The sequence below is a fragment of the Eubalaena glacialis genome, chromosome 6 (assembly GCF_028564815.1).
Source record: "Eubalaena glacialis isolate mEubGla1 chromosome 6, mEubGla1.1.hap2.+ XY, whole genome shotgun sequence".
Lineage (NCBI taxonomy): Eukaryota > Metazoa > Chordata > Mammalia > Artiodactyla > Balaenidae > Eubalaena > Eubalaena glacialis.
The window spans coordinates 99,511,357-99,536,379 of record NC_083721.1 but is presented as its reverse complement, the minus strand read 5'-3'; the positions used below and the strand labels follow the sequence as shown (position 1 = coordinate 99,536,379).

General features: G+C 36.3%; 1 protein-coding gene across 1 annotated transcript; it reads left to right on the top strand.

Annotated features, from left to right (window-relative positions):
* Positions 1–956: 956 nt before the first annotated feature.
* On the top strand, positions 957–24,767 carry LOC133093548 (uncharacterized). Its single transcript, XM_061193457.1, has 7 exons — positions 957–982; positions 8,589–8,733; positions 11,517–11,610; positions 16,960–17,075; positions 19,293–19,435; positions 22,645–22,842; positions 24,722–24,767. Exons 1-7 carry the CDS (start codon positions 957–959, stop codon positions 24,765–24,767), a joined length of 768 nt encoding a protein of 255 aa, XP_061049440.1.
* The last annotated feature ends 256 nt before the right edge of the window (positions 24,768–25,023 follow it).

The window sequence follows — 25,023 nt, the reverse complement described above, 5'->3', positions numbered from 1 at the left end:
TGTTTTTTCCAAGACATGCCAAATATCTTGTTTTCAAATGACGTTTTGAATAAAATGGTTTCCTAAATGTCTTGTTCTCTGAAGCAGTAAAGACTATGAAAGTGTTTACTGTGCTTTTGGCAAACAACAAATTCTCAGTTTCCAAAAGCAGAGCTAACATTTTTCTATTTGAGGGAAAGGAGGCATGCAAGTAACAGGTTTAGAGAACTTTTGTTTTATCAGCTCCTGAAGTTAAAAATTCACAGCGCTATCTATACACATAGCAGGCACTCTGAGCAGACTTCTTGGACCAGTAAACGAGTGTACAATATAATATAATATTCTCTCCCTTTTCTGTGACAGGTTGTAAAAATTTGCTTTGAAACGAAAATCTGCTATTTCTTTCCTTGTGCCGAACAAGGCAGAATTCCGTACCTTCGATTCAAAGGTGTTTTATTTGAGCAAGGTTCAAGCTGGAATTAGATAGCTTCCCTTTTGCCTCTTCTGCTTGTTCTGAAACTACAGGAGAGAAGTACGAAACCAAATACTGAGGGATACATTGCACGAGTGCCACTGCAACTAAACTCAAGCCAGATGCAAACAATTCAAGAAATAATAGAGCTGAAGACAGCACACTTTTCAGGGATGCTAGGGCCATTTGTTCCCTCTGCTATAATTTATATTTCTATAGTCAAGGTTCAGTTCTACCACAGTTTAGGCAACTCACTGAAACAATGATCACCGTTAGCTGCTCCAGGAGCACAGGAATTCCTTAGATGAGCACTGAGAGATTGGTAACAATACCTCCTAAAGGGCCAGGTTGCTAGGTAACAGGTTGTTTCCTTGGTCACAGTGAATACATGGAAGACCCCCAAAGGAGGCTGCAGATTCTTCGTGGACAGCTCTCATAGCCCCTCCTGGGAGGAGGATGAAAACTGTCTTCAGAAAAATAGCCTTATGAAGGCCGGAGGAACTTTATGCACCAGCAAGACATGTCTGAAAGGTAAGCAAATGAAATGCTAAAAAGTAGCCTCAGTCATTCCTTAAGAGAAAACAAACAAACAAACATAGGTAGTATTCCTGGATTAAATTTCATTTAAAAATGTAAAATCATGCAACCTGTGTTACTGATGATGGCTGCTTGGAGAAAGAAGCCACCGTCTCCCCTATAGCAGGCAACAGGCTACAAATGCAATTCAGGTGATCAATACTGTAACAGAGAGAGCTGGACCTCTGTCTAGCAGTGGTACATTTATAGCTACACAGGGCTCTTTAAGAGAACGAGTGTGAATTTCAGGGGAAAAAACAGATAAGACAGACAAAAGGAAATATCTATTAGTTAATATCCATGAATTATTAGTTAATATTAGTTTGTACCTATTAATTATATTTAAATGAAATTACTAGCACAAAACAGGACTTTTACTAGATCAATAAAGCCACAAATGAGATTAAATAAGAGGGCCAAAACCCAATCCTTGTCTCCTCACTCCTAAACGTTATAGCTGTTACATAAATGTTTCTCAAAGCATGCTGATAATTAGACAATATACAATTAGGGGGGTTGCAAGTTTCTTGAATTTTTTTGTCCTTCTATTAGTGTTGAAGTTGGCTCTCATCTTTAAAAAAAGTGAGATTTGCACCTTCAATTTTCAGGATGAAATACACTGTGGTTTCATGAGTGTATGAAACGTATTTATAGCTCCCTAAATTTACTGCTTAGAGTTAAGATAGGAATGATGCTTAGGAAGAGGTTCAGAGGCTGAAGCAGTTCTATTACAGAAGTTTTGTTTTTGTTAGCAAACTGTGTACATCTCAAGCAGTGTCTAGATGTTATGTTGATTTTAATGTTAAAAACTGTGTCATAATTAGAATTGGGCATGTGAAACAATAGCTTTTAAATGGGTAGAAGTTCTGTGAACAATTATAAACTTTATTTTTCCTACTTGCTAACACCCTTGAATACACTATACCAAGAGGAAGTTTACTTGTGAGCTCTGTAAAAAAGTGATCTTTAAATTAAACTAGTAAGTTTTATAAAATTATTTTAGAGACAGTGTAAAAAGTAATGCCCAGGCTACAACTTAAACTTTAACCTTCAACTTTCGAAGGAGGAAGGAAGGAAGGAAGGAAGGAAGAAGGAAGGAAGGAAAGAAGGAAAGGAAAGGAAAGGGGGAGGGAGGGAGGGAAGGAAGGAAGGAGGGAGAGAGGAAAGAAAAAGAAAAAAAAAAAAAGAAGTTTTCTTAGTGCCAGTATTTGTTCAATCACGTTTCTGCACATCATGAAATGAGTCTTAGTCATACTACTTTCCTAACATACTGTCACTTTCATTTGGAATTTTATTATAGTTTTGTCTCTGTTCACAAGACCTACCTAATCACATGTTGTCCTTTAGTGTCTATATTCTTCTCCTTTGCAGTGTTGTATGTGGTTGAATTTTCAAAATTATAACAACATAGGGAGTAGTAAAGCATTCTTTTTTTTAAGTTTTGAATTTTATTTTATTTATTTTTTTATACAGCAGGTCCTTATTAGTCATCAATTTTGTACATATCAGTGTATACATGTCAATCCCAATCGCCCAACTCATCACACCACCACCACCACCCCCGCGGCTTTCCCCCCTTGGTGTCCATACGTTTGTTCTCTACATCTGTGTCTCAATTTCTGCCCTGCAATCTGGTTCATCTGTACCATTTTTCTAGGTTCCACATATATGCACTAACATACGATATTTGTTTTTCTCTTTCTGACTTGCTTCACTCTGTATGTCAGTCTCTAGATCCATCCACGTCTCTACAAATGACCCAATTTCGTTCCTTTTTATGGCTGAGTAATATTCCATTGTATATATGTACCACATCTTCTTTATCCATTCATCTGTAGATGGGCAGTTAGGTTGCTTCCATGACCTGGCTATTATAAATAGTGCTGCAATGAACATTGGGGTGCATGTGTCTTTTTGAATTATGGTTTTCTCAGGGTATATGCCCAGTAGTGGGATTGCTGGGTCGTATGGTAATTCTATTTTTAGTTCTTTAAGTAACCTCCATACTGTTCTCCATAGTGGCTGTATCAATTTACATTCCCACCAACAGTGCAAGAGGGTTCCCTTTTCTCCACACCCTCTCCAGCATTTGTTGTTTGTAGATTTTCTGATGATGCCCCTTCTAACTAGTGTGAGGTGATACCTCATTGTAGTTTTGATTTGCATTTCTCTAATAATTAGTGATGTTGAGCAGCTTTTCATGTGCTTCTTGGCCATCTGTATGTCTTCTTTGGAGAAATGTCTATTTAGGTCTTCTGCCCATTTTTGGATTGGGCTGTTTGTTTTTTTAATATTGAGCTGCATGAGCTGTTTATATATTTTGGAGATTAATCCTTTGTCCATTGATTCGTTTGCAAATATTTTCTCCTATTCTGAGGGTTGTCTTTTCATCTTGTTTATGGTTCCTTTTGCTGTGCAAAAGCTTTGAAGTTTCATTAGGTCCCATTTGTTTATTTTTGTTTTTATTTCCATTACTCTAGGAGGTGGATCAAAAAAGATCTTGCTGTGATTTATGTCAAAGAGTGTTCTTCCTATGTTTTCCTCTAAGAGTTTTATAGTGTCCGGTCTTACATTTAGGTCTCTAATCCATTTTGAGTTTATTTTTGTGTATGGTGTTAGGGAATGTTCTAATTTCATTCTTTTACATGTAGCTGTCCAGTTTTCCCAGCACCACTTATTGAAGAGACTGTCTTTTCTCCATTGCATATCCTTGCCTCCTTTGTCATAGATTAGTTGACCACAGGTGCGTGGGTTTATCTCTGGGCTTTCTATCTTGTTCCATTGATCTATGTTTCTGTAGTAAAACATTCTTAAGTATTGGGAATCTTCTAAATAACAGCTATATATGCGGTTACAATAAAGTTCTAAAAATTTCTAAATATAATTTTGTTAATGGAACATAGAGGTATCTCAGTCTATCGTCATTGTTTTTGGTATATTAATATAACTTCTTATTTCTATAAATATCAATGAACCCACTAATAGGTATTGAAGTTTACAAGCTTTCCCTCTAGAGAAGTTTGATACATGTTTGTTCTTTTACTTTTGTTGTACCTTAATGTGGGGACCTATTTGTGTTTATAAGAATGCACATGGGGTTGGAACAACAGGGAAAAGCAAAATTCATAAGAATACAAGGTCGCATAAGATTAAAATCTGACCCATTCAGATAGAAATAGAGAAATGATCATTTTAGTTGTATATTTTTCAAAATTACATTTAGTTCTGCTATGTTTTTAGAATCAACAATCTAAATAATTTCAGATATATCTGTTACAATACTGGGCCTTGGGTAGTAAAATTTGAGGGATATCTGTAAAACACACAGTTTTTTAGAACAGTTCATTGCTATATGATTATTTACACAATTTATGGGTTTAGTTCTGGGAAATTAATTTAGAGCCATCCCAAATTTGAACGTAATAACTTGGTATACCAAATTTGCCATTCCAGAAACGAACACATTATGATACAAAATTACTTCTTGATTTCATGAAACTTCCTTTCCCAGTACTTTATATTATCTCATCACCATCGCTAGCATGTAGATAGTAAAATCATCACCCGTTTTACAAATGAATACATTTAAATATAGGCATAGAGAGGACAGGGATTCTGGATTTTAAAAGATAAGAAGAATGGTCAAAGAAATCAAAGAGGCTGGATTGATAACTCCTTTCACCCAAATTTAATGCTCTAGAGCCCGTGGTAATTTTCCTCTAGCCAGTAACCTAAGAAGTGCCTGGGTTTAGCAAGATTCCACTAGATTTGAGAACCTAGCTCAATATTTTGGGAGGAGAAAGAGAGCATTTGAGGATTTGGAGAGTGTCCTTTGCTAACTGAAAAATACGATCGAGCTTTTTCTTCCTTTCGAAATACAAAGCTCTCAGGATGCAGCACTGAATGTAAATGGAACATTTAGAAATGGAGTCACAGGCAATGCAATTTAGACAATGCTGGGTGTCTGTAAGGTGCCCTCTGGCCTTCTGGTTGGTGTGTGTCCAATACAGCCTCTCTCACCTCAAGAGCTCGGCTTCACCTCAGAAACCAAGCCATCTGCCACTTTCTCCTTCACTCTCCTTACCAAGCTACATAATCACCAACTTGACATTTTAATTAAACAGATAGCACCCTGTTGCAGCCGACAATTTATGAGGCTTATAAATTCCTGATTGTAAAGGACATTGCAATCTTCCAATGAAAGGGACTCATGAATTAATAGATTATATTATTATTGTTTTTCATCCTGCAGTCTCAGCTCACCTGATTCCTTCTTGTTGGCCATTCTACACTTTTTAAAACCAAGAATAGATGGCCAATTCAGATAATACCACCTAATTTAAAGACACTATAAGTTACTCCTGACAAATGTACAGTTTTAGCCATGGCACCTCCTCTGTGGCAGCTTTATACTACAGCATTAATAAAATTAATTTCTCTTTCATAAGGATTTAGAGTTGTAATTTATGATAACTGTTTGTTCACTGCAGGCAGAAAGATTAAAAATGAGTAAACCAATATACCAACTAAACTGCAAGTCTAGCTTTATTTTCTTTTGGGGAGGGGCAATAGGAGTGGGTTTTAAAAATAGCTTGATGTTATCTGGAATGGTGTTCTCATAGGTTCTACTACTAAAGGCTTACCTTTTGTTTTCAGTAAATAGTCACTGTTAAGATTTACATGTTCTATTAACTAGTAAATTATTTATCCGTAGTTAAGTGGAGCAATCAGAATAAGAAAAATCAATATTAATGATTTTCCTTACTAACAACTGCACCCTAATAAATGATACAGATTTACAGTTATTTAAAGAATCACAGTAGCTTATCTGAATCTTAATTGAACCCTAGTAATTAAGAACACTTGGTCATTTACTTGTGTGACTTGGGCAAGTTATGCCACCTCTCTGGGCCTCAGTTTCCTCATCTCTAAAATCAAAATAATAATGTTACCCACTTTGTTTGGTGATTGTAATGATTAAATGAGTTAATCTACGTAAAGTTCTTAGTACAATGCCTAGCACATAGCAAGAGCTCAAGAAATGTTAACTGTAAAATTATTATATTAGTAATAGTTGTCATCATGGCAATAATGTTGCAAAACAAAACAGAAAACCTTTTCACTCAGACAGAGTCCACATCATCTTCTGAATATTAAAGGTAAGGAACCACCAGAGGTGCTAAGTGACCCGAGGTCACAGCAGTAGCTGTTTGGAGACTCCTAAGACTCACAGGTCTTGCAGTTCTGACATCAGTGATGTGTGCATTAAAGCAGATGGAGTAGAAGTTTGAGGGTGATCTACCTTTTCTTTTTTTTAAACTAAAGGATCAGAAATTATATTTCTTTGCTGATATTTCTTCCCAAAAAGCAGACCAAAGAAAACTTCCGTATGGAATTTAAGATAGAAGTAACGGAACGAAGAAGATTTTCAGAATGTCCCAAAGGTTTTACTGCAAGATTTCAGCATACTGCCCTTCACCACTGCCCTCTGGTGTGGCGCCCAGGAAGCGTATATGAATGTGAGAGAAGGAATCCAGCCTTTGGGACCCACAAAAAGATATCACACTGAAAGAGAGTCAGACTAGTCATCTACTGGTTAGAATCTTCTCAGATCATCTGTCCTTAGCTGAAACTCTACACCAAATTCAATTCATTCCATTCTGGGAGAAAAAAAAAAAAAAGGAGAGAAAAAGAAATAGTGGGGATGTTATTTGCGTATGTACTTGTGTTACCGAAGTTTTAATTACCTTCTATTATTCATAAATGTCTAGTAGTAGTCAGGGTAATGGCGCAAGTACTTCTTTAAGTTAAACTCTCAAATCATCTAATGTAAACTAAGATGATGAGATAATTTTCAGTTACTTGTAAACGTGATTTTACCTTGAAGCTGTTGGGCTTGGTCTTGCAGCACTACACAAGAAAAGTGTACTGAAAACCCAATCAGCCGGATCTCTCTCATCAGATATTTTGGTTATGTGAACTTATTTTTCCCCTGTTCTCTGCTTTAAGCAACATAAGACCATTTCTCACACTTACGAGTCAGCCTCTCATCGCTGTGTAACCACCACTGAAGTTTAGAATCACAGAACACCAGTCACTGAAGAAAGATTCAGTCATGTTCATTACCCTTATTTTCCTGATTTCATTTTGGCAGAAAATGGCTAGCATATTTTCATAAAGACAAGTGAACCAGAAAAGTCAGTTCAACTTTTATCCTCTGTTCATCCCCTGAAATACTGTTCCATTTTGCCCCATTTTTTTCTCCCTGATTGTTGGCCAAAACTCTGGTCATAGATAGTAGGATTTACCTGCCTCAGGAATAGTAAAATTTGCACAATGTAATGTTATTCCTCTAATGTTTGTTAATTTGTTGCTATGGTAAGGTATTCTTTGGTAATGTCAAGAAACAATATCCAAATTATTAAAGAATTGCTCAAGTGGAAAAGAACTGAAAGGCATATATTTTCTGACTTTTTCACATAATTGAGACCAAGTCTTTGATTTGTTATTTAGTAGCAGATGGAGGGATAATTTTCTCCTTGATAACAGAACACAGTTTTATTTTCTTAATGGCACAGTCGTGCTAGTTTTTGAATATGATGTAATGGCTATGCTCTTCTACTATAGCACATCAGTTAATGAATGACAAATGAAAAACATTTCTACATTGTACTTCATGAAGGCAACTTCAATATACAAGAGGTGTCAGTTTCTTGTAAGTAAAATTGCTATAGGGCTACATAATAACTGTGTCGTAAATATAGAATTCTGTCTCTTAAGATTCTTGGAGCCTGAAAAATGATCCCCGAAGAGTAAAAAGAGGTCAGAAATAGATACAATTTCTAGTTTTACTTAACATGAAAAAGCATATTTAGATATTTTTTAATTGGCTTAAAATAATATATAGCACCAATTACAGAAAGAGAAACATATAACCATTGCTAAGGAGAAAGGGAAAAGTGCAAGAATAACAGTGAATAATAAATATAGGAGAGTGAAAAAGACATTTTATATCCCAGTGGCATAACAATGGGAATACAGAGAGAACTGGACTGTTGTTAAGTGAAATGTTTGAGTATTATTTCAAAGTGAGTAAAATTGATTAAAGAACCTGAATTTTTAATATGTTTGCCACCAATTTGAGGAAATATAAGAGGTTTGGGGGAAATTTCAGGGAAAATGGAAGGTCCAGATCAATGGAAAAACTAGTATGGAGTTTAATGCTTGTTTGTGCCAAATCTGCAATGATAGCTCTACTAGGAATGATATTCCAAAATTAGGGCTGACTTTCTCGTTCATATCCTATGAGCATGTATTCGTGTGTACCATTAGATTTACTTTTCTAAGTTCTGCAATCTATGTAGACACCCTTACCTTGGGAGAGAATTTGTCTTAAGTGACTGTTAGCCATAAAAAAATGTGCGTAGGACTATGACAGAATTCCTAGGGTATCATTTATCTCTCCTCTAATTGGAAAAGTTGGTGTTTATAATTTGTTGTTATTGTTGTTTTATACAAAGGTATTTACATTTAAAGACTTTAAGCATTTTCTTTCATTCAGCTCTTCAGGTCAAAACACAAGCAGTCAGGAGATTCATCCATCTAATTCATCCTGCGCCTCCGATCTGAGTGAGTCACACACTGGGTCGGCTCTCTTGAGGAACAGAACTTTTTATTCACGTTCGGATTCTGGAATATCATCCCTGGTAAATATTTTTGATTAGCCCTTTACCTAATGATAAGTTTAAAAATGTGTTTTACCTTGGATTTAACACTTTTTAATAAGTGTATAATTATAATACACTTTTAATAAGTGTATAAACTTTATACACTTATTAAATAAGTGTATTTTAATAAGTGTATAAACTTTTAATAAGTGTATTAAACCTATCCTTGTAATTGGGGGGAAAATAAAAGGTTGGTACTCTCAGTCCCAACTCAAAGAGGCAAGGGAAAGAATCTGAGGTGGAGGAAGGAAGATAAAAGAGACCAAGATGAGTATAAAAGATAATGACCAGAGAAACAAAAGTGGCGTCCCTTCCTTTCCCCCACTGAGCTCAAATTCTGTCCCTAGTCTAAGATTTATCTCCTTTCTTTCTGGAATGTCCTTTGGCCACAAGATAAAATTTTCTCCTCCTAAACTCACCACTTCCAAGACTTTTCTCTAACACATCTAAGTGGAATCATCCAGGCTTTTTCTCCTTTCCTTCATTCAAAATTGTTCCACTTATCCCACTGGATCAAAATGAGTTATTTATATGTCTGCCTGCCAAATTACAGAAAATGAGTTTTTCAAGCACAAATGCCATATTTTATTTAACTTCGTATCCTCAGTGTCTGACAGAGTGCCTGACACATAGCAAGGGTACAATATATATTTTTGAATAAATGAATGGATTGAAATTCAAAATATTCAAAAATATTTATTGAACGAATGGATTAATCAATTGGTCCATCAGAATTAAAAAAGAAAAAAAGAACAGGGTAAGACGCAAATATTCACTATTCCTTTAAGAAGAAACAACGGTCACAGAACTGCAACACATTGACAGCCTTACATAGACATGAACAAAGAAATGCAAAGGCTCATTTTCCTACAATGTCAGAAATCCCAAAATCAACCTCATAACTCCTTTCAAAAACAGACAGGGACTGGTGGTGCAGTGGTTAAGAATCCGCCTGCCAATGCAGGGAACACGGGTTCGAGCTCTGGTCCGGGAAGATCCCACATGCCTCGGAGCAACTAAGCCCCTGCACCACAACTACTGAGCCTGCGCTCTAGAGCCCATGAGCCACAACTACTGAGCCCACGTGCCACAACTACTGAGCCCGCACTCCTCGAGCCCGTGCTCCGAAACAAGAGAAGCCACCGCAATGAGAAGCCCACGCACCGCAACGAAGAGTAGCCCCGGCTCGCCGCAACTAGAGAAAAGCCCGAGCACAGCAATGAAGACCCAACGCAGCCAAAAATAAATAAATAAAATAAATAAATTTTAAAAATGGAGGAGGCAGCATTTGTAATGAATATTAAAGGATGGATGCAATTTTAAAAATAAAATAAGATGAAGAGTTAAAAAAAAGACACGTTTTTGGACAAAATTAGATGTCAATTGAAAAATGGAGAGAGCTTTTGTTATTTTTAAAATGAAGATATTGAAATATTTATGGAACAACTAAGGTCATTCAGTGATGAAGTAATGAAGTAAAAGATCAAAGCTAATTGATTATTAAAAAGCCACCTCTTCCCAATTTATTTTGAGGCAGCTTTTCCCAAATTCTGCTTTACAGGATGCACGAGTCCCATGTGCTGCTCTAAGAATAAAAGGTTCTATGGTTTAAAAGTCCAGGGGAACACTTTGTAGTACAGACTCACAATATATGCTAAGATACTAAAGGCTCAGAGAAGTCCTGTAGTAAGAGAAATGCTTAGTTCGGTTTAATCTAGAGCCTCATAAGCTTATTTAATGGTGGAAATGTTTTTCATGTTAGTATTAGTCACACAAATGTACAGCTCAAGCAAAGCATAAACTATGCAAAATGCTGCTCTGTGAAACGAATGCAGTTGTTCCAAATATTGTAATGACATTTCTTCAAATCAAATATTCCGGGTTCATTTATATATGTGCATAACACTGGCTAACAGAAGAATGAATCTATGGTGTATGTATTTAACATAATATTCCTTTCTGAGTAATATGCCTTTTTGTTTGTGTTAACCTTGAAACTGTCATAAGCTATGTAAAACACAGGAATTTTGATTGATTACAACCTCAGTAATAGTAAACAACATAAAATTGCCCTAGATGTGATCTTGGCACATATTCTGGTCAATAATATACTGTCCAGAAAAGGAAGATGACCAGACCTGAAATATTTCATTCAATACTGGCTACACATTTTAAGAGCAATGTCAATAAAATGGAACTCTTCCCAAGGAGAACCACATTTCCCCTGGATATTTAATAATTTGTAAACCATGATCTGTTAGTAATAACTAAATGACAGAGAAGATGACAACTATTACCAAACACTTAAAATAGTAGTCACATGTGGAGGGATTCTTCTGTGTAGCCTCAAAAGGCAGAACTTGTACAACTGGACTAACTTAGAGGGATTACTTGGGGTCCATATAATGAAGAGCCATTAACAATTACAACTCTTCTAAAATGGAATGAGATTCTTTATGAGCTATTCAATAAATATTAAAGGACAGTTTATCAGAGGTGGTGTAAAGTGGATTCATGAATGGGTAATATATTTATTTCTGCTGTCATTTGTCATCAAACATAAATCAGTTGCAGGTGTTGGAGATGCAAAGTTGAATAATACATAATTTAGATTGGACTAAGATAACGTTTATGAGCACACCATTAGGTAATTGGAGTTCAGTTTGGCTGAATGTTTGGGATGGGTTTGCATTACTTGCACCCATAAAAGTAAGTGAACTATATATTGCCAGATGATATTTCTCTTCTCTCTTATTTTAAAGCTTCCATCAGATTCTTTTAAGTACCTTACTTGGCACAAGGTAGAACAAAATGACATCCAAGGAAGTCAACTGCGTTGCCCAAGAGTAAGAGAAGGTAAAGGAACAGAAGTGTGTGGTCTTTGCATACATGCTCCTAGTGGATGTTTTTTGAGGATCACAAGACGTTACTTGGGGATTAAAAATCTGTATTACTTGGAGGTAGAAAAATTTCCCGTTTCAAGACCATAGAGTTGTTAATAAAGTGAAACCACCTTTAAAAGTATATTCTTATAGCTGATTATATAAATAATAAATGTTCAATATTAAATATTGGAAAATAGAGAAAGAAGCACCTGTAATTCAATTATCCAGAAATAGTCACTGTGACTTTTATTTCCAGTTAGTCTTTTTTTGAAAAGCATGTATATATTTCTTTACAAAATTATGTGAACAATTGTGTTTCTTGAGTTTTTTCACTTTATATTGTGAGCCTTTCTTTCCGCCATGTTATTAAACATTACCCCAAACAAGTTTTTTAAAAGTTGCAGATCTTTCCATCATAAGGATATTATTAATTTTACTTAACCAATGATCTTTGTTGGAATTTTATGGTCATGAATAACACTGTCACTTCAGTGGATGACTTTAAGCTGATTAATCCTACATCGGTTTTTTAAAAAGCTTAAAAAAAATCTAAATAAACCAGGTACTCTCATTAGTATGTTCACTAAGCATTTTAAATTTGGTAAAATAACCAATGTTTTACTATTCCTTTTTCATCCTATCAGATTTTACAAGTGTACTGGTGTGACAGTATGAAGAATTTTTTATCTGCAGCCCCAATATACATAATGTTTGATTTCTATAAGTAGCTTCAATAGATAAGTTGTGTAAGGACAGAAAGTGTGCGTTTCTCTTGTCTCTTTTGCATCCCCCATAAGCTGATGAAATAATATTAGACATAATTCCTGCTGCAGTGAGTATTTATTCTTTACAAAACATCAAGTATCTTGGCTACCTTATATCTGTATTTTCAGACTTGCAGATACATTGTCTATCGTACAATTGTAATACTGATTTAAGAAAAGTTGCTTTAGATATACTCATCTGCCCATTTCCCTGTTCCATTGCATTACTTTACCCACCAATGTCTTTCTTCTTTCACTCAAACTCAATTGACAAAGGGTGATTAAAATAACAGCATTTTCTTTCTTATATTTTAACTCTGCCATATCTATTTGCAGCTAAGCACTGGCTTATATAAGAAAACATTATTTTATATTATAATGATTTATATTATATATTATATTAATTTATTTTATAATAATAAAATATTATTAGATAGTACTATTAGAGGTAAATTAGAACTTCCCTTTGGAGAACTTAGAATATTTTTCAAAGAGCAAGAAATTATGGGGAATTAGTGACATGTACACACTTCTATTTTTAAAATAGATAACAGGGACCTACTGTAAAAAAAATTTTTTAAATGAATAAATAAATAAGTAATAAAAAAGAAATTATGGGGAATTAGGAAGGAAGGAGACCAGAGGCCGTGGAGGCCATGTGTGTCACAGGTATAGAGTTCATCAGCAAAAGAAAGAGAAAGGGTTACATCAGGGGCTAAGGAAGGCAGGGTTTAATTGGCTCTTAAACTTCAGTGTATGGACAAATTACCTGAAAGTGTGTGGAAAACACAGATTCCCAGGCAGCATGCCCAAATAATCTGGTATAGTTAGTCTGGAGTGGGGCCCTGGAATCTGCATTTGTTAAAATTATCACAGGCAATTCTGTTGCAGATGATCTGAGGGCCATGCTATGGGAAACACTGGTTTAGGGGGCTTGGGGAGAGGCAGGAAAGGAAGAAATTTGAATAGGAAGTGAAAATTTGAGAAAGTAAGGGTGTTGGCATTTATGCGCGCGCGCACGCATGTGTGTCTGTGTGTGTGTGTGTGTGTAAGTGTGTGTGAGGGGAGTGGTTGATAATTGTGGCAAGCACAACGAGGCAAAAAGAAATTGTCTTTGGAGCACAGGTGGAGAGTTGAGGTTTAGAGAGAACTGTACAACTGAAGAACTGAAGAAACTGGAAGAGATGACAGAAGAATAAAATCTAGGAGTAAACTGAAAATGAGCATGTGTAAAGAGTGCTGTGGTCTCCCTCCTTCCCTGATTTAAGCAGCCAAGTCATGCCCTGAGGTCGTCACTCAGCAAACCGAGCCTTCATGATGACCATGGTGGCCATTTATGCAGAGGCTATCATTGCTCTGCAGAGATAAGGCACATTTTGCTTCTACAAATCATTAACAACACCCATTCTCTCGCAAGTGGTAAAAAGAATGGAGCATGATCTAGGGGACGGGAAACAGTGGAAAATCCCATCACCTCAAACCGTGAAGAAAACAGATGTCCTTTGTTTGTTGCCCTAAATTTTGTTGAAGTGTTTGGTTTTTTTGCTTTGTTTTTTGGGGTTTTTTTTGTGAGATGGAGAACAAGTGCATTTCAGAAGCATTCTGGTAAGAATGACCCTCTTTCTAGATTAGATCCTGAAACACCCATAAGACTACTTCAGTTGATCTCAGTTGCTCAAATTGTACATCCAGGAAGAGTCCCTAAGAAAAGAAAGGTTAGCTGGTGTGTGATAAACAGCAATTTCCCAAGGCTTTGATTGCCAGATAGAGACGGACTTAACTCCGCCCAATTAAACGAAGCAAAAGAGCAAACTGTTGGCAGAATTCTTTTAGAGAATAGATTCTTTCTGTTTGAAAATCCCCCAGCAAGTTAATTCAGTCACTGCTGTTAGGAGTTACAAATCCAGTGAGGGGACAAAGAACAAGCTCAGAGATGGCAGGTGAAAGCCAACATCCCTGGGCTGTCAGGTATTCCAGAATTTAGTTCTCAGCTGCTAAGATATATCTTCAATTATCACCCAGGTCTGAGTTTAAAAAAAAGAATCCAATTTAATAGAACTCCTCACAGTGGAAGAGACCTTTGGCTTCCGACTTCAAAGAAATCTTTGAAAGCTGCTTTAAAAAGAAATAATTGAAAGAACAGAAGATCGATAGAACTCAAACAAACAACACAGGGCAGAGTTTAATAACGCTGGGGCATCTACTGCACAAAGAAAGCTACCAAATTTGGGGAGGGTATTGAAGACAATAAATCCTGAGGTCTCCCCAGTCAATTAGGTGATGGTTCCAGTTTTTCCAGTTCTATAACTTTTAACTCCAATCATCCTAATCAATGAACAAGATCATTTCCTAGCACAAGGATATTTTATTTGTAAAGGGGTTGGGATACTACCACCTTCAGGGGTAACTGATTCCCTGGGTGGCAACATTACAGTTTGTTATGAGAGAAATGTCTAAAAGGACAGGTTAGATTCTTGGCTTCCACCTGTGCCTGATGAAAAAACGGATGTTTTTGTCAATAATGGAATATTGGACTGTTGCTCTTATCGCCTTCCATAAATCCTTCACAAACGGACTCATTATCTCCCACCACAGTCCAGATGAACTTGCCACAAAAGGTTTCAGGTTTGTTCCTGAAACCTTCAATATCTTTTCTGTGCTCTTTTCACCTTTGAAATGAGGGGAATCATGCATTCCAGAAAAACGGAGTCGGGGGGAAAGGGGTACAAATGGTGCCAGGTCTGACTCAAGAAATGCAATATATTAGAGTTGGAAGGGAATTGAAATCATTTAGTTTAGGATTGTTGTCAGGGGCTTGGTTGGCATCAGAGCTGAATGAAGTTTGCCTGGGGTAGCATGATAAGAGCGTAGGGGTCTATGGCAATAAGAAGCCTATGTTGGTGTAAAAGTATTAGAAATCAGTATTTTTTATAAAACATTATCAACTTCAAACATAAATTTCTCACCAAATTCAGCCCTTGATGGGCCCTTGATGCTAGTCTTCCCCATATTTTTGCAAACTTGGAAAACTGAGGCTCAGAAAATTAAAATTAATCATCTGGAGTCACACAATTACCTGCTACTTAACTCCAGACTGGAAACAAGATATCCTTTCCCTAACCCTGGAAGTTATGTGCAAACCCGATTTGGAAGACAATAAGGTTGGAAAATAGTAGGAAATGAGTTTGGAAATGGAGATTGGGATAAGATTGTGGAAAACCTTGCTTGATGAACGAGACTTTTTCATCTTTATTTGGTAAGCAGTAAGAAATCTGAAATGTTTTGAATATGTCAGTCCTATGGTAAAAGCTGTGTTTTACGAGAGCTGGATGGCAATTTGTGTCATTTATGTTGAAGGAGAGAAGACTGCAAACCAGGAGATCCAAGAGAAAGTAGTTTCGGTTCAGGTAGGAAGATGTGAGGGTCTGGACATTGAAAGGGAAGGGATAGGTTCTCAAGGGGAAAACTGGTAGGACTAGGCGGCTAATTGAATTGAGAGACAAAAGAGAGAGAAAGTCAGGAGTGACGTCATGATCCCTAAAGAGAAAATTATATGAAAATTAAAACCATTACACTGATGATTTTTCTCACTTGCCCGGGCTAGAAGTAATTTATGTAAGATTAAAAGTTAACTCTACATGTTGACTTTTCCGAACAGTTAATAGAGGTCATTCCTCCCCTTTAATCACTCTAGAAAATCATCAAATTATCTCTGAACCTCAAAATATTTGCCCAGAATTAAAGAGTCTAATAAAGAATACAGATATTATATATTTTAGCTAGGACATTTTTCCTAGCAATGTGCTAAATTGCATTTAAAAAGAAATCTATAGGTGAGAATTTAAGCTAAAGCTGACATTTGATCCTCTGTAGAAACCTAGACCATAGATAGCAAACTTGTGAACAATTTAAATTAAAATAATCTGCAACCCTATTTTTTTCTGATAACTGTATTCACTCTACTGTAAACTTTAAAAAAGTGAAACAGATGGAAAAGAATAAACTTGCTGATTTGTTTGCTATTTCCTCTCTCTTGTATAACTCATCGTGTGATGGGAGGGCCTAGGAAGTCAGCCCATCAGAAATGCCACAAGGCTTCCTGAAGCAGGAAGAGAAACAAAGGAACTGGTGGCTTAAATATTTAACAATCATCTCGTGATTAATTTACTCTTGTCATACCTGCACATCTGATTTAGTGTTCTCAAATCAGAGGTTTCACTTTATTTTGTTTGGAAGACATGAGAGGAAAGTTATTCAGCAAATTTCAGGAAAAATGATTTTCAACAATTAGAAAGTGTACAAAGTGGTCAAGTCCTGGCATCTTTTCTGTCCCCATCTCTTCCCCAACCCAGTTAGGCAGGCAAGCAGGAGTGTGTTAAGTTGCATAAATACATTTTGTTACTGCTCACACTATGTGGGCATAAGAGTCCAATCCTGTCTCCCTCAATCCAAATACCTAGTGGAAGTTTAAAACAACCGGCCAAGCATCCAGTGAGGCTGTCAATCCTGTCTTCCTAAACCTACTTCCAAGATCTCACCTTGTGATTTCTGCTCAGGACCCTCTGCGGAAGAGTTGTTCTTCAGACAGGAGTGTACCTTGCCTCCACGGAAAAGAGTCCTTGAAAAAAACAAATGGGAAACATGGCTGCAAGAAAACTGGGAGGACTGCACGGTGAGAACTTAAAAACAGAAGAAGAAAAAAAAGCCTATTTCCCTCATTGATTAAATTACGACACTTTTTTTTTTTTTTAAGGGTATTTGCCAGCATAAACATCAAAACTTTAAGCACATCTTTAGAACTTTCTCTGAAAATAGTGGTGTTTGGGCTCTCCATCTCTTTTTCCTTCCCTTCTCTTCATCAAGACTTGCTACTTATTCTCTACTCTTTATTTTATCTTGATATTGCTGAACTTTGGAAAAAGTTTAAAAGAATTGAGAATGAAATTGGTTTTTTTAAATAATAAAAAAGTCAAATGTTGAACAATAATCCTTATCAATGAATTTATGATGCAATCTGGAATCCTTTGAACAATGCAGTAAGCCAAAAGTTTTGAAGATCTAGGGCAGCCAGTTGGGTCTGAACAGAGCTATCCTGGAACAAATCAAACTTTCACCAGTGAAGGATATGAGCTGTGGTCTCTTGGTGCTGTAAATGACTCAGCTGGCTGAGCCACTGGCATTGAAACAGTCCCTGTAGTTAGCCCGACCACTACCAATCTATGGGGCTGCCATCACTCAAGCTTCTAGTTCCAATTGGAGCAAGTCATGTTTAAGCAGAGGACTGAAGATTTAACTGGGAAGACTAAGCCATTGGTAGCAATAAAAGAATAAATCAACTTCTTTATAGCAGAGTAAGATGTCAATATTTTTTTTTTTTTGAAGTGATCAAATTGTATGTGAGGATTTTAGGAAATCTTCCCAAAATGAGACTTATTGGGATCTCCTGTTGCCTCTTTTGTTTCACAGATTGATCTTGTATGTCGTAGAATTATAGAATTAGGGCGTGGGAAGGAGCTTCAGGGAGGGTCTGGTCCAAACTCCTTCCTTTCAAAAAGGAAAGGAAAGTTTAGAAAGAGAAATGATTTGCCCAAGGTCACACAGCTTATTAGCAGAAGACAGGAAAATAGAATATTGTTTCCCAGTACAGTGTTTTCTTTCTAAAATTAATTTTAATTATTCTTATATAATGGATGGATACATTCTACTCTTTAAAAACTTAAACAATGCTCCTGTTTATTTATTTGAAAAATTTAAACAATACACTTAAAACTTTGACCTCCACTCCCAGGATTCTTTTTAGAGGTAATCATTCCAGTGTATACATACATTCGTTCTTTATAGCTGTCATTTAAACCATGGATATATTGTAAAGGCCAATGGAGCCCTGCTAATAAACTATCATAGAAAGTTTAATTGGCCTTTAGATAACTATACTGTCAGAGAATGACTAAATAAACTTTAAACTATCACAGAAAACCTTATTGGGAAATAGTGGTCAAAAAATCCTATTTGAGAAGGTGATATTTAATGTAGAAATGATAAATATAATATCTTAATATTTCTTTGGTTTTATTTTAAATTAAGACCTTTTATACTTTGGGAAAATAAAATTTAAAGTAATAAATTTTATAATGTTTAATGTCTAAAAATATCAAGACCTTATCTTTTTAGATAGAGATATCCATATTTCCCTAAAATAGTAAATTATTTTGCTTCAAATTTTTTAAAAAAGTCATTTTATGCAATAATTTCTATTCACAGAAATTGATGGTAAAATTTTGGAAACAAAAAGTTAAGTTGACTTTTAGCAATAGAGTTTACAAGAGCAATGATACCACTGAGAGTGGTTTTAATTTCCTTGAGATCAAAGTTGACTGATGTTAAAAGTAAAAATAAAATACCCACTATCTCTGAAATATGCCAAGTCATCTTTATGTATGTATCCCAGGTTATTTTTAAATAAAATCTTATTTTCCATCTTTTGAATGATGGTATCTTACTCTGAAATGTGCATAAATGTGATTTCTGAGTATTTCCAAGGAGGCTAAAGATAACTAATCATTTAAAGCCAAACAGAGCTTTACCTCCTCTACTTTTTACCCCTAGAGAAGTTTCAGAATCTGTTTGAGGGTCTTTCCCTCTCTCCCTGACACCCCCCCCCCCCACCAACCTTGTGTGTAATTCTAATCAGGATCCAGTCAGGATCTTCACCTTCCCTCCCTACCTTGAGAAGCTCTGCAATAATTGTGTGTTTGGATGTTGTGAATATTTTAGAAGACCAAAAAACAAAATAGTAAAAACTGCTGGTTTAAATATGCAACACATCTTAAATTAATAACTATTTTTAAAAGTTGATAAAGCACTTCCTTTTTATTTGTTTTTCCTTCAGAATTTGAACCTTTCATTTCAGGATTTGGGGGACCCTTATCAAGTTGAAAATTTTAACAGGATTCTTAGAAGACTAATTCGAGTTGAAACCCTCTGGTTAGTGGATAATTCACTGGTGGATTTAAGTGCCGCAAGATTGCCAAGGTATCTGCTCCCTAGCATGTCCAGTTACTAAGTTAAAGTGAAGTCTTTGCTATATGGGTACGTGACCATTGTCTGTTCATATTGTGGCTCCTCTCATGTGGTCAGGTCTTAGTGAGAGTGCTAAGCGATGCCTGGGCAAGGCAAAAAGGGAAATTTATACATCAAAATGTCATACTTTAGAGGGAAAAATCTATTCTTTTTCAAATTAATACTGTTATTATCAATTTTTAAGGGAGTAATTTGTAATCATAGAACATATTGGCAGAAAAGCCTGCTATGTTCCTTGCATTGTCAACTGGAAATACAATTACATTATATATACATTATCATTCTAAGTTAGTGATTTTTTGTCATATTCTTTGAACACTTGTGGGGAAAGACTCTACAGGTAGTTGACAAGAGTCTTGGCTTCAGGGTCACATTCTAATGGAGGGGTAGGGGTTGCCAATCAGAACAGTGACAAAAACAAACTAAAAATTTTAAAATTTATATGGCCTCCTTGATATTCCAAGGACCCTAAGCTCCTGAAGTTAAAGATAATCTGTCTCTTTGCTCAGGATTGCTTGAGAACTCTGTGGAGAGCTGCCCTTTGCTTCACCAGGCAGACGGGTAGCTGGAGTGAGCTTTGGTAGCCATCAGAGGGGCAGACAGAGGTTCTCAGAAGAGAATTAGGAGATGAAGGAAATCAAGCAGCCACAAGAAGGAAGGGTAAATCCCAGAGCAGGTTAAGATACATCTCTGAGCTGGGCTGAGGTAGGGCAACAAAAAGAGATCATCAGGGGTGGGATAGGGAGGGTGGGAGGGAGACGCAAGAGGGAGGGCATATGGGGATATATGTATACATATAGCTGATTCACTTTGTTATACAGCAGAAACTAACACAGCAAAGTAAAGCAATTATACTCCAATAAAGACGTTAAAAAAAAAAAAGAGATCATCATAGTTGCACAGGAGAGGGAAACAGGCAGACAGAGGAAGTGTCAGAATATGCAATGGTCCCTGGGTATCTTTGATCATTTTCAAAGCCCCTTCCCAACTTTAGACAAAGTTGGATAGCATTTGATTTTACTCATGTTCTTTTCATATGACAAATTTAAAATTACCTAAATAAAAAATTTCAGAGGAATCTTAATATCACTGTCACCTTAACTTATTCAGTTACTTGATATTAATTTGTTCAGTTTTTTTTTCCCCAGACTCTCTTCTAGGGATAAAATAGTGATGCATTAGTTATATTTTTCTAATACACATTTAAATAAACAGACAACAACGACGAATTTTAACAGTAACATAGCCTACTTTGGAAACACTGAACTCAAAGACCATTAATTTGGAGTATGTGAACTTGACTTGATCCAGATCAGTAAACTTCCAAATCTTTGCTATCATGTAAAAAAAGAAGAGAGAGAGAGAAACTCCAATGACTGAAGAAAAGACTTGACCGAGCTTTAGTATTCTCTAGATGTATTCTTTTGTCCTTTCTTTCTTTAGAAATAGGATGTATCATATAAAATTATATAATTGCAATTCAAACTTTACAACTGTCAAATCAATGTATCAAGAGAGAAGAAAATTGATGCATGTATATTCATAGCCTCCTTCCCTTCTGCCCCAGGGGAAAAACCACACTTGGTTTGCCACTCGTCTCCCCTAACATTATCCGACTGACTAAGGATCTGTGGTAGGGTGAATCTGAGAGGCTGAGAAAGTGGCAGGGTATACACTGAAAATGAGAGAATGACAAGCAGATGAGAAAACAACAGATTGCAAGGAGGACAGAGAGACAGGATCTGCTTGGGCTGGGTTTTCAATTAGAAATTGCAACAGTACTAACGTGCATCTAAAGGTTATGTATAGGGACTCCCCTGGTGGCACAGTGGTTAAGAATCTGCCTGCCAATGCAGGGGACATGGGTTTGAGCCCTGGTCTGGGAAGATCCTACACACCATGGAGCAACTAAGCTCGTGTGCCACAAATACTGAGCCTGTGCTCTAGTGCCCGTGAGCAACAACTACTGAGCCTGCATGCCACAACTACTGAAGCCTGCATGCCTAGAGCCCGTGCTCCGCAACAAGAGAAGCCACCACAATGAGAAGCCCGTGCACCGCAACGAAGAGTAGCCCCCACTCGCCGCAACTAGAGAAAGCCCGCACGCAGCAATGAAGACCCAACGCAGCCAAAAATAAAAATAAATAAATAAATTTATTTTAAAAAATAAATAAAGATTATGTATAACCTAGGAAAGAGTGGAAACCTAAAGTTATCAAAGATATGATTAAAAGACTGTAAAATATCCATATGGAGAGGGAATGGAAGAAAACAAGAAAAATGACAATAATGGATGTGAAAAATTACAATGAAATCTGGGTGGGTTCAAACTGAATTTGTGTTTTTCATGCTGCTTTGTGGCTGTCCTTTCTCTGTTTAGCACCATATTTACCATTAGCAATAATTATTTACCAAATGTCTTTGTGGGGTATGAGGTTCATAAATAAGTACCATGTCTCAGGGTATTAAACCCCAGCTTATAAAGGAATTTTTCCTTTAGGTAAGGTGTCAGTGATAGATTTGGAATTATTGTCTCTACTTGCATGGTTTTATATAATTACAGTTTTAAGGCAAAAATATTAAGAAGCATTATCTGTCAGGAAAATGTATTCAACCTAAATGCCTAACGCACATTTCTTTTCCTAAGGATAGCTTTTAGTATTTTTTGGTATAAAAAGGCCTTTTTTTTCCTGATTTAAAATGCTATTTCTCAATATAGAATTTAACTACAGAAAAGTAGAAAGAAAGGAAAATAATTATAATCTCACTACTTAGGGGCAATACTCTTCAGAAGTTATTATGTTTCTTTGGGTGAACTTTCATATTGCTGAGATTACATGCAGCTCTTCACTCTTTCATTCAGGACTTATTGAGAATCCACCATGGACCAAATACAATGCCAGGTACTGAGTGTATACATTGGAAAAGAAAACAGATTCCTGCCCTACACAAGCTTACAGTCTTATATATCCTGCTTATTTTCTCTTAATATTTTAATATACATATTTCTCTTTTCTTCCCAACCACATTTGTAGAAAATATCACTGTCGCACCTTTGAGGGGCTATGGTCTAGGTGAGGCATGCTAGTGTTTTGCAAGATTTAGTAGTTTACCATCCTCTTTAGGAGACAAATGACAAGATGTTTATATTTTATATCCAGCTGCAGAGTTTTAAATATGAACAAAAACCACCTCACATCTTTCAAACAATTGCCAAAGATACCTCAGATACAGCATTTATCCTTGGCTGAAAACCATATTGAGACTCTGGCTGGGCTCTCCAGTTTACGGTGCACGCCATTGGAATCCCTTACGCTCAAGAGGAACCCTTGTGAGTTTCACCAAAACTACCGGAAACGGTGAGGCCCCAAACGCCTTGTCACTTTTTGTACTTCATTGAATATTATACTTTTAACAGGTGTTCCCCTCTTGATTAAATTTGCTCAGCAAGTATTTATCTTATTTACCATGTGTTGAACTTTTCATGCTTCTAATCTCACCTAAAGAACTTTGAACTGATTAGTGTGTGTGTGTGTGTGAGTTTAATCTTGAATACACTCTTCTCTCAGTTAATTTATGACTGCTGTACAAACTTTAGGCTCCTCCTGTAATGTGACTTTACATACACTAAGATGTTTCATTTTAGACTTTCAAATCCTATGCATTTTCTCTCATAATGTTTCATAGATACTATGTCTTTTTAAAAATTTCTAAATATAGGTTCTTCTCAAGGTCCATGTGACCATCTTATAAATTGTTTATTCTCTGGCTTTGTTTTCATTCCTTTGGGCCACAAGGGCACCACTAATTAAGTGAATACAAAAAAGTAATTGATTTGATCTACTCTAGTGGTGGAAAGAGCTGGAAAACCTGCCAAGAATAAACCATTTTTACTTCTTTGTCACTACTGGGAACATTCTTAATGATAATAATGGAATCTAAACAACCTTGGAGTGTGCACCAAGTAATATGCCCACCTATTTATCTCCAGCTAATTCCCAGCACCACTCTTAGTGTACTTACAGGAATTAAAAGGGTAAAAACAAGCCACTGAGTTCTAGAACCTATATTTGCCCCCAGATGACCACAAGTCATCTCATCTCTCAGTGTGAATCTGTCATACAGAGGCTTAGATCATCTCTAGACTCCATTTCTAGTCTATGATTATAGTCCTACCTCCACATCCAATTTCAACAAAAGACAGTTCTCATTACCTTGCTTTCTCACACTGCCATTTTCCCAAGACAGCAACTGTATTCCAGAGGCCTGTATAATATTAGACTCTTCAACCCGTGATGAACAATGCAAATTGTCAAAGTAAAAATTCTAATCTCTGTTGGTACTACATAAATCTCATGACTGCCGTTCCCTTCCCTTTGATGTAGTCTGAAAGCAAAATTTCATATTCTGTGACAATAAATTCTCAAATTGCTTTTACATAAGTGAAAACTAGCAGCATAGTTGCTTTAATATTGAACTAATATTTAACCATAATAATGTTTTGAAGTTTAAAATTCTATTTCCTACAGTCAGAGGAGATTTAGCTGGACTTTTCAACATTATTCATAAAAAAGCACACTTCTAGTAATAGAGATAATTTATTAGTATTATATTTCAGTTTGGTTAATTTATATGTGGGATTTTAGAAAACGCCTTGGTCCCAACTCAGTCACTTGCCTCCCTTCAAAGAATTCCTTATAACAGTAGTGTTAGATTAATTATCTGAAATCTGATATGCCCTGAGGTCTCACTATAAATCTGTCTTCAGAATTCATGATGTGGTATAGAATTCTGTGGGAATGAGGGATATAATGAGGTTTTCCATTTTCCTAGTATTCACTCTATTGGATTGAGTCCAAGGTGGATATATACTGACACTCACGCTGTAAAAAGCCAGGTTGTATTGACTGAGGTAGTGCAGGGTTGCTTTAAACAGAAAGATGTGGTCATTTTAAAGTATGAGGGAAGGATTTAAGTATCCACTCCTGCTAAGGAACTAAGCTGAAGTCCCAAGTTCATCCAAATTTGGGTTTAGTTATCTAGCCAAAATTCAACACGAGGATTATAACAGCATTCATTTTGTCACTGTCATTCATTTTGTCATTTTGTCTCTGTCGAGGATTTAGGCCAAACTTTCAATGGCCCTTTACATCACGATCAGAATTATTTAAGTATAAGCTTTTCTTGATCACTGACATCTAGAATTGTGACTGTCTTTCCCTTCCTCCTTTGTTTCAGATCCTCCAATAAGAAGACAGCACAGTTCAAAAGAGAAAGGACTTAATGATAGAGCTAATAGTATAAGTCCCAGTAGGCAGAGGGCAGCCCACTTTCTGGGACACCCACAGGCAAACTCTTCTACCATTCTTCAGAAGTCAGTGTTATCTTAGTTCACCATAGTTTGACTTTTTAAAAAGAAAGTGACTAGGAGTTCCTGCCAGCTAAGTCTGAACATTGGAGCCGGAAGACTTAGCTTTTAATATTTGCTCAGTCACCTACAGGCTTTATGATCTTGGATAAGTTACTTAAAATGGGGGATA

Excerpts from the sequence above, each read along its gene's own strand:
- LOC133093548 (XM_061193457.1), top strand. The coding sequence starts at position 957 with ATGCACCAGCAAGACATGTCTGAAAG. Across the intron at positions 983-8,588 it reads CAGCAAGACATGTCTGAAAG|CTCTTCAGGTCAAAACACAA; the intron begins GTAAGCAAATGA and ends TCTTTCATTCAG. Across the intron at positions 19,436-22,644 it reads AGTGCCGCAAGATTGCCAAG|CTGCAGAGTTTTAAATATGA; the intron begins GTATCTGCTCCC and ends TTTTATATCCAG.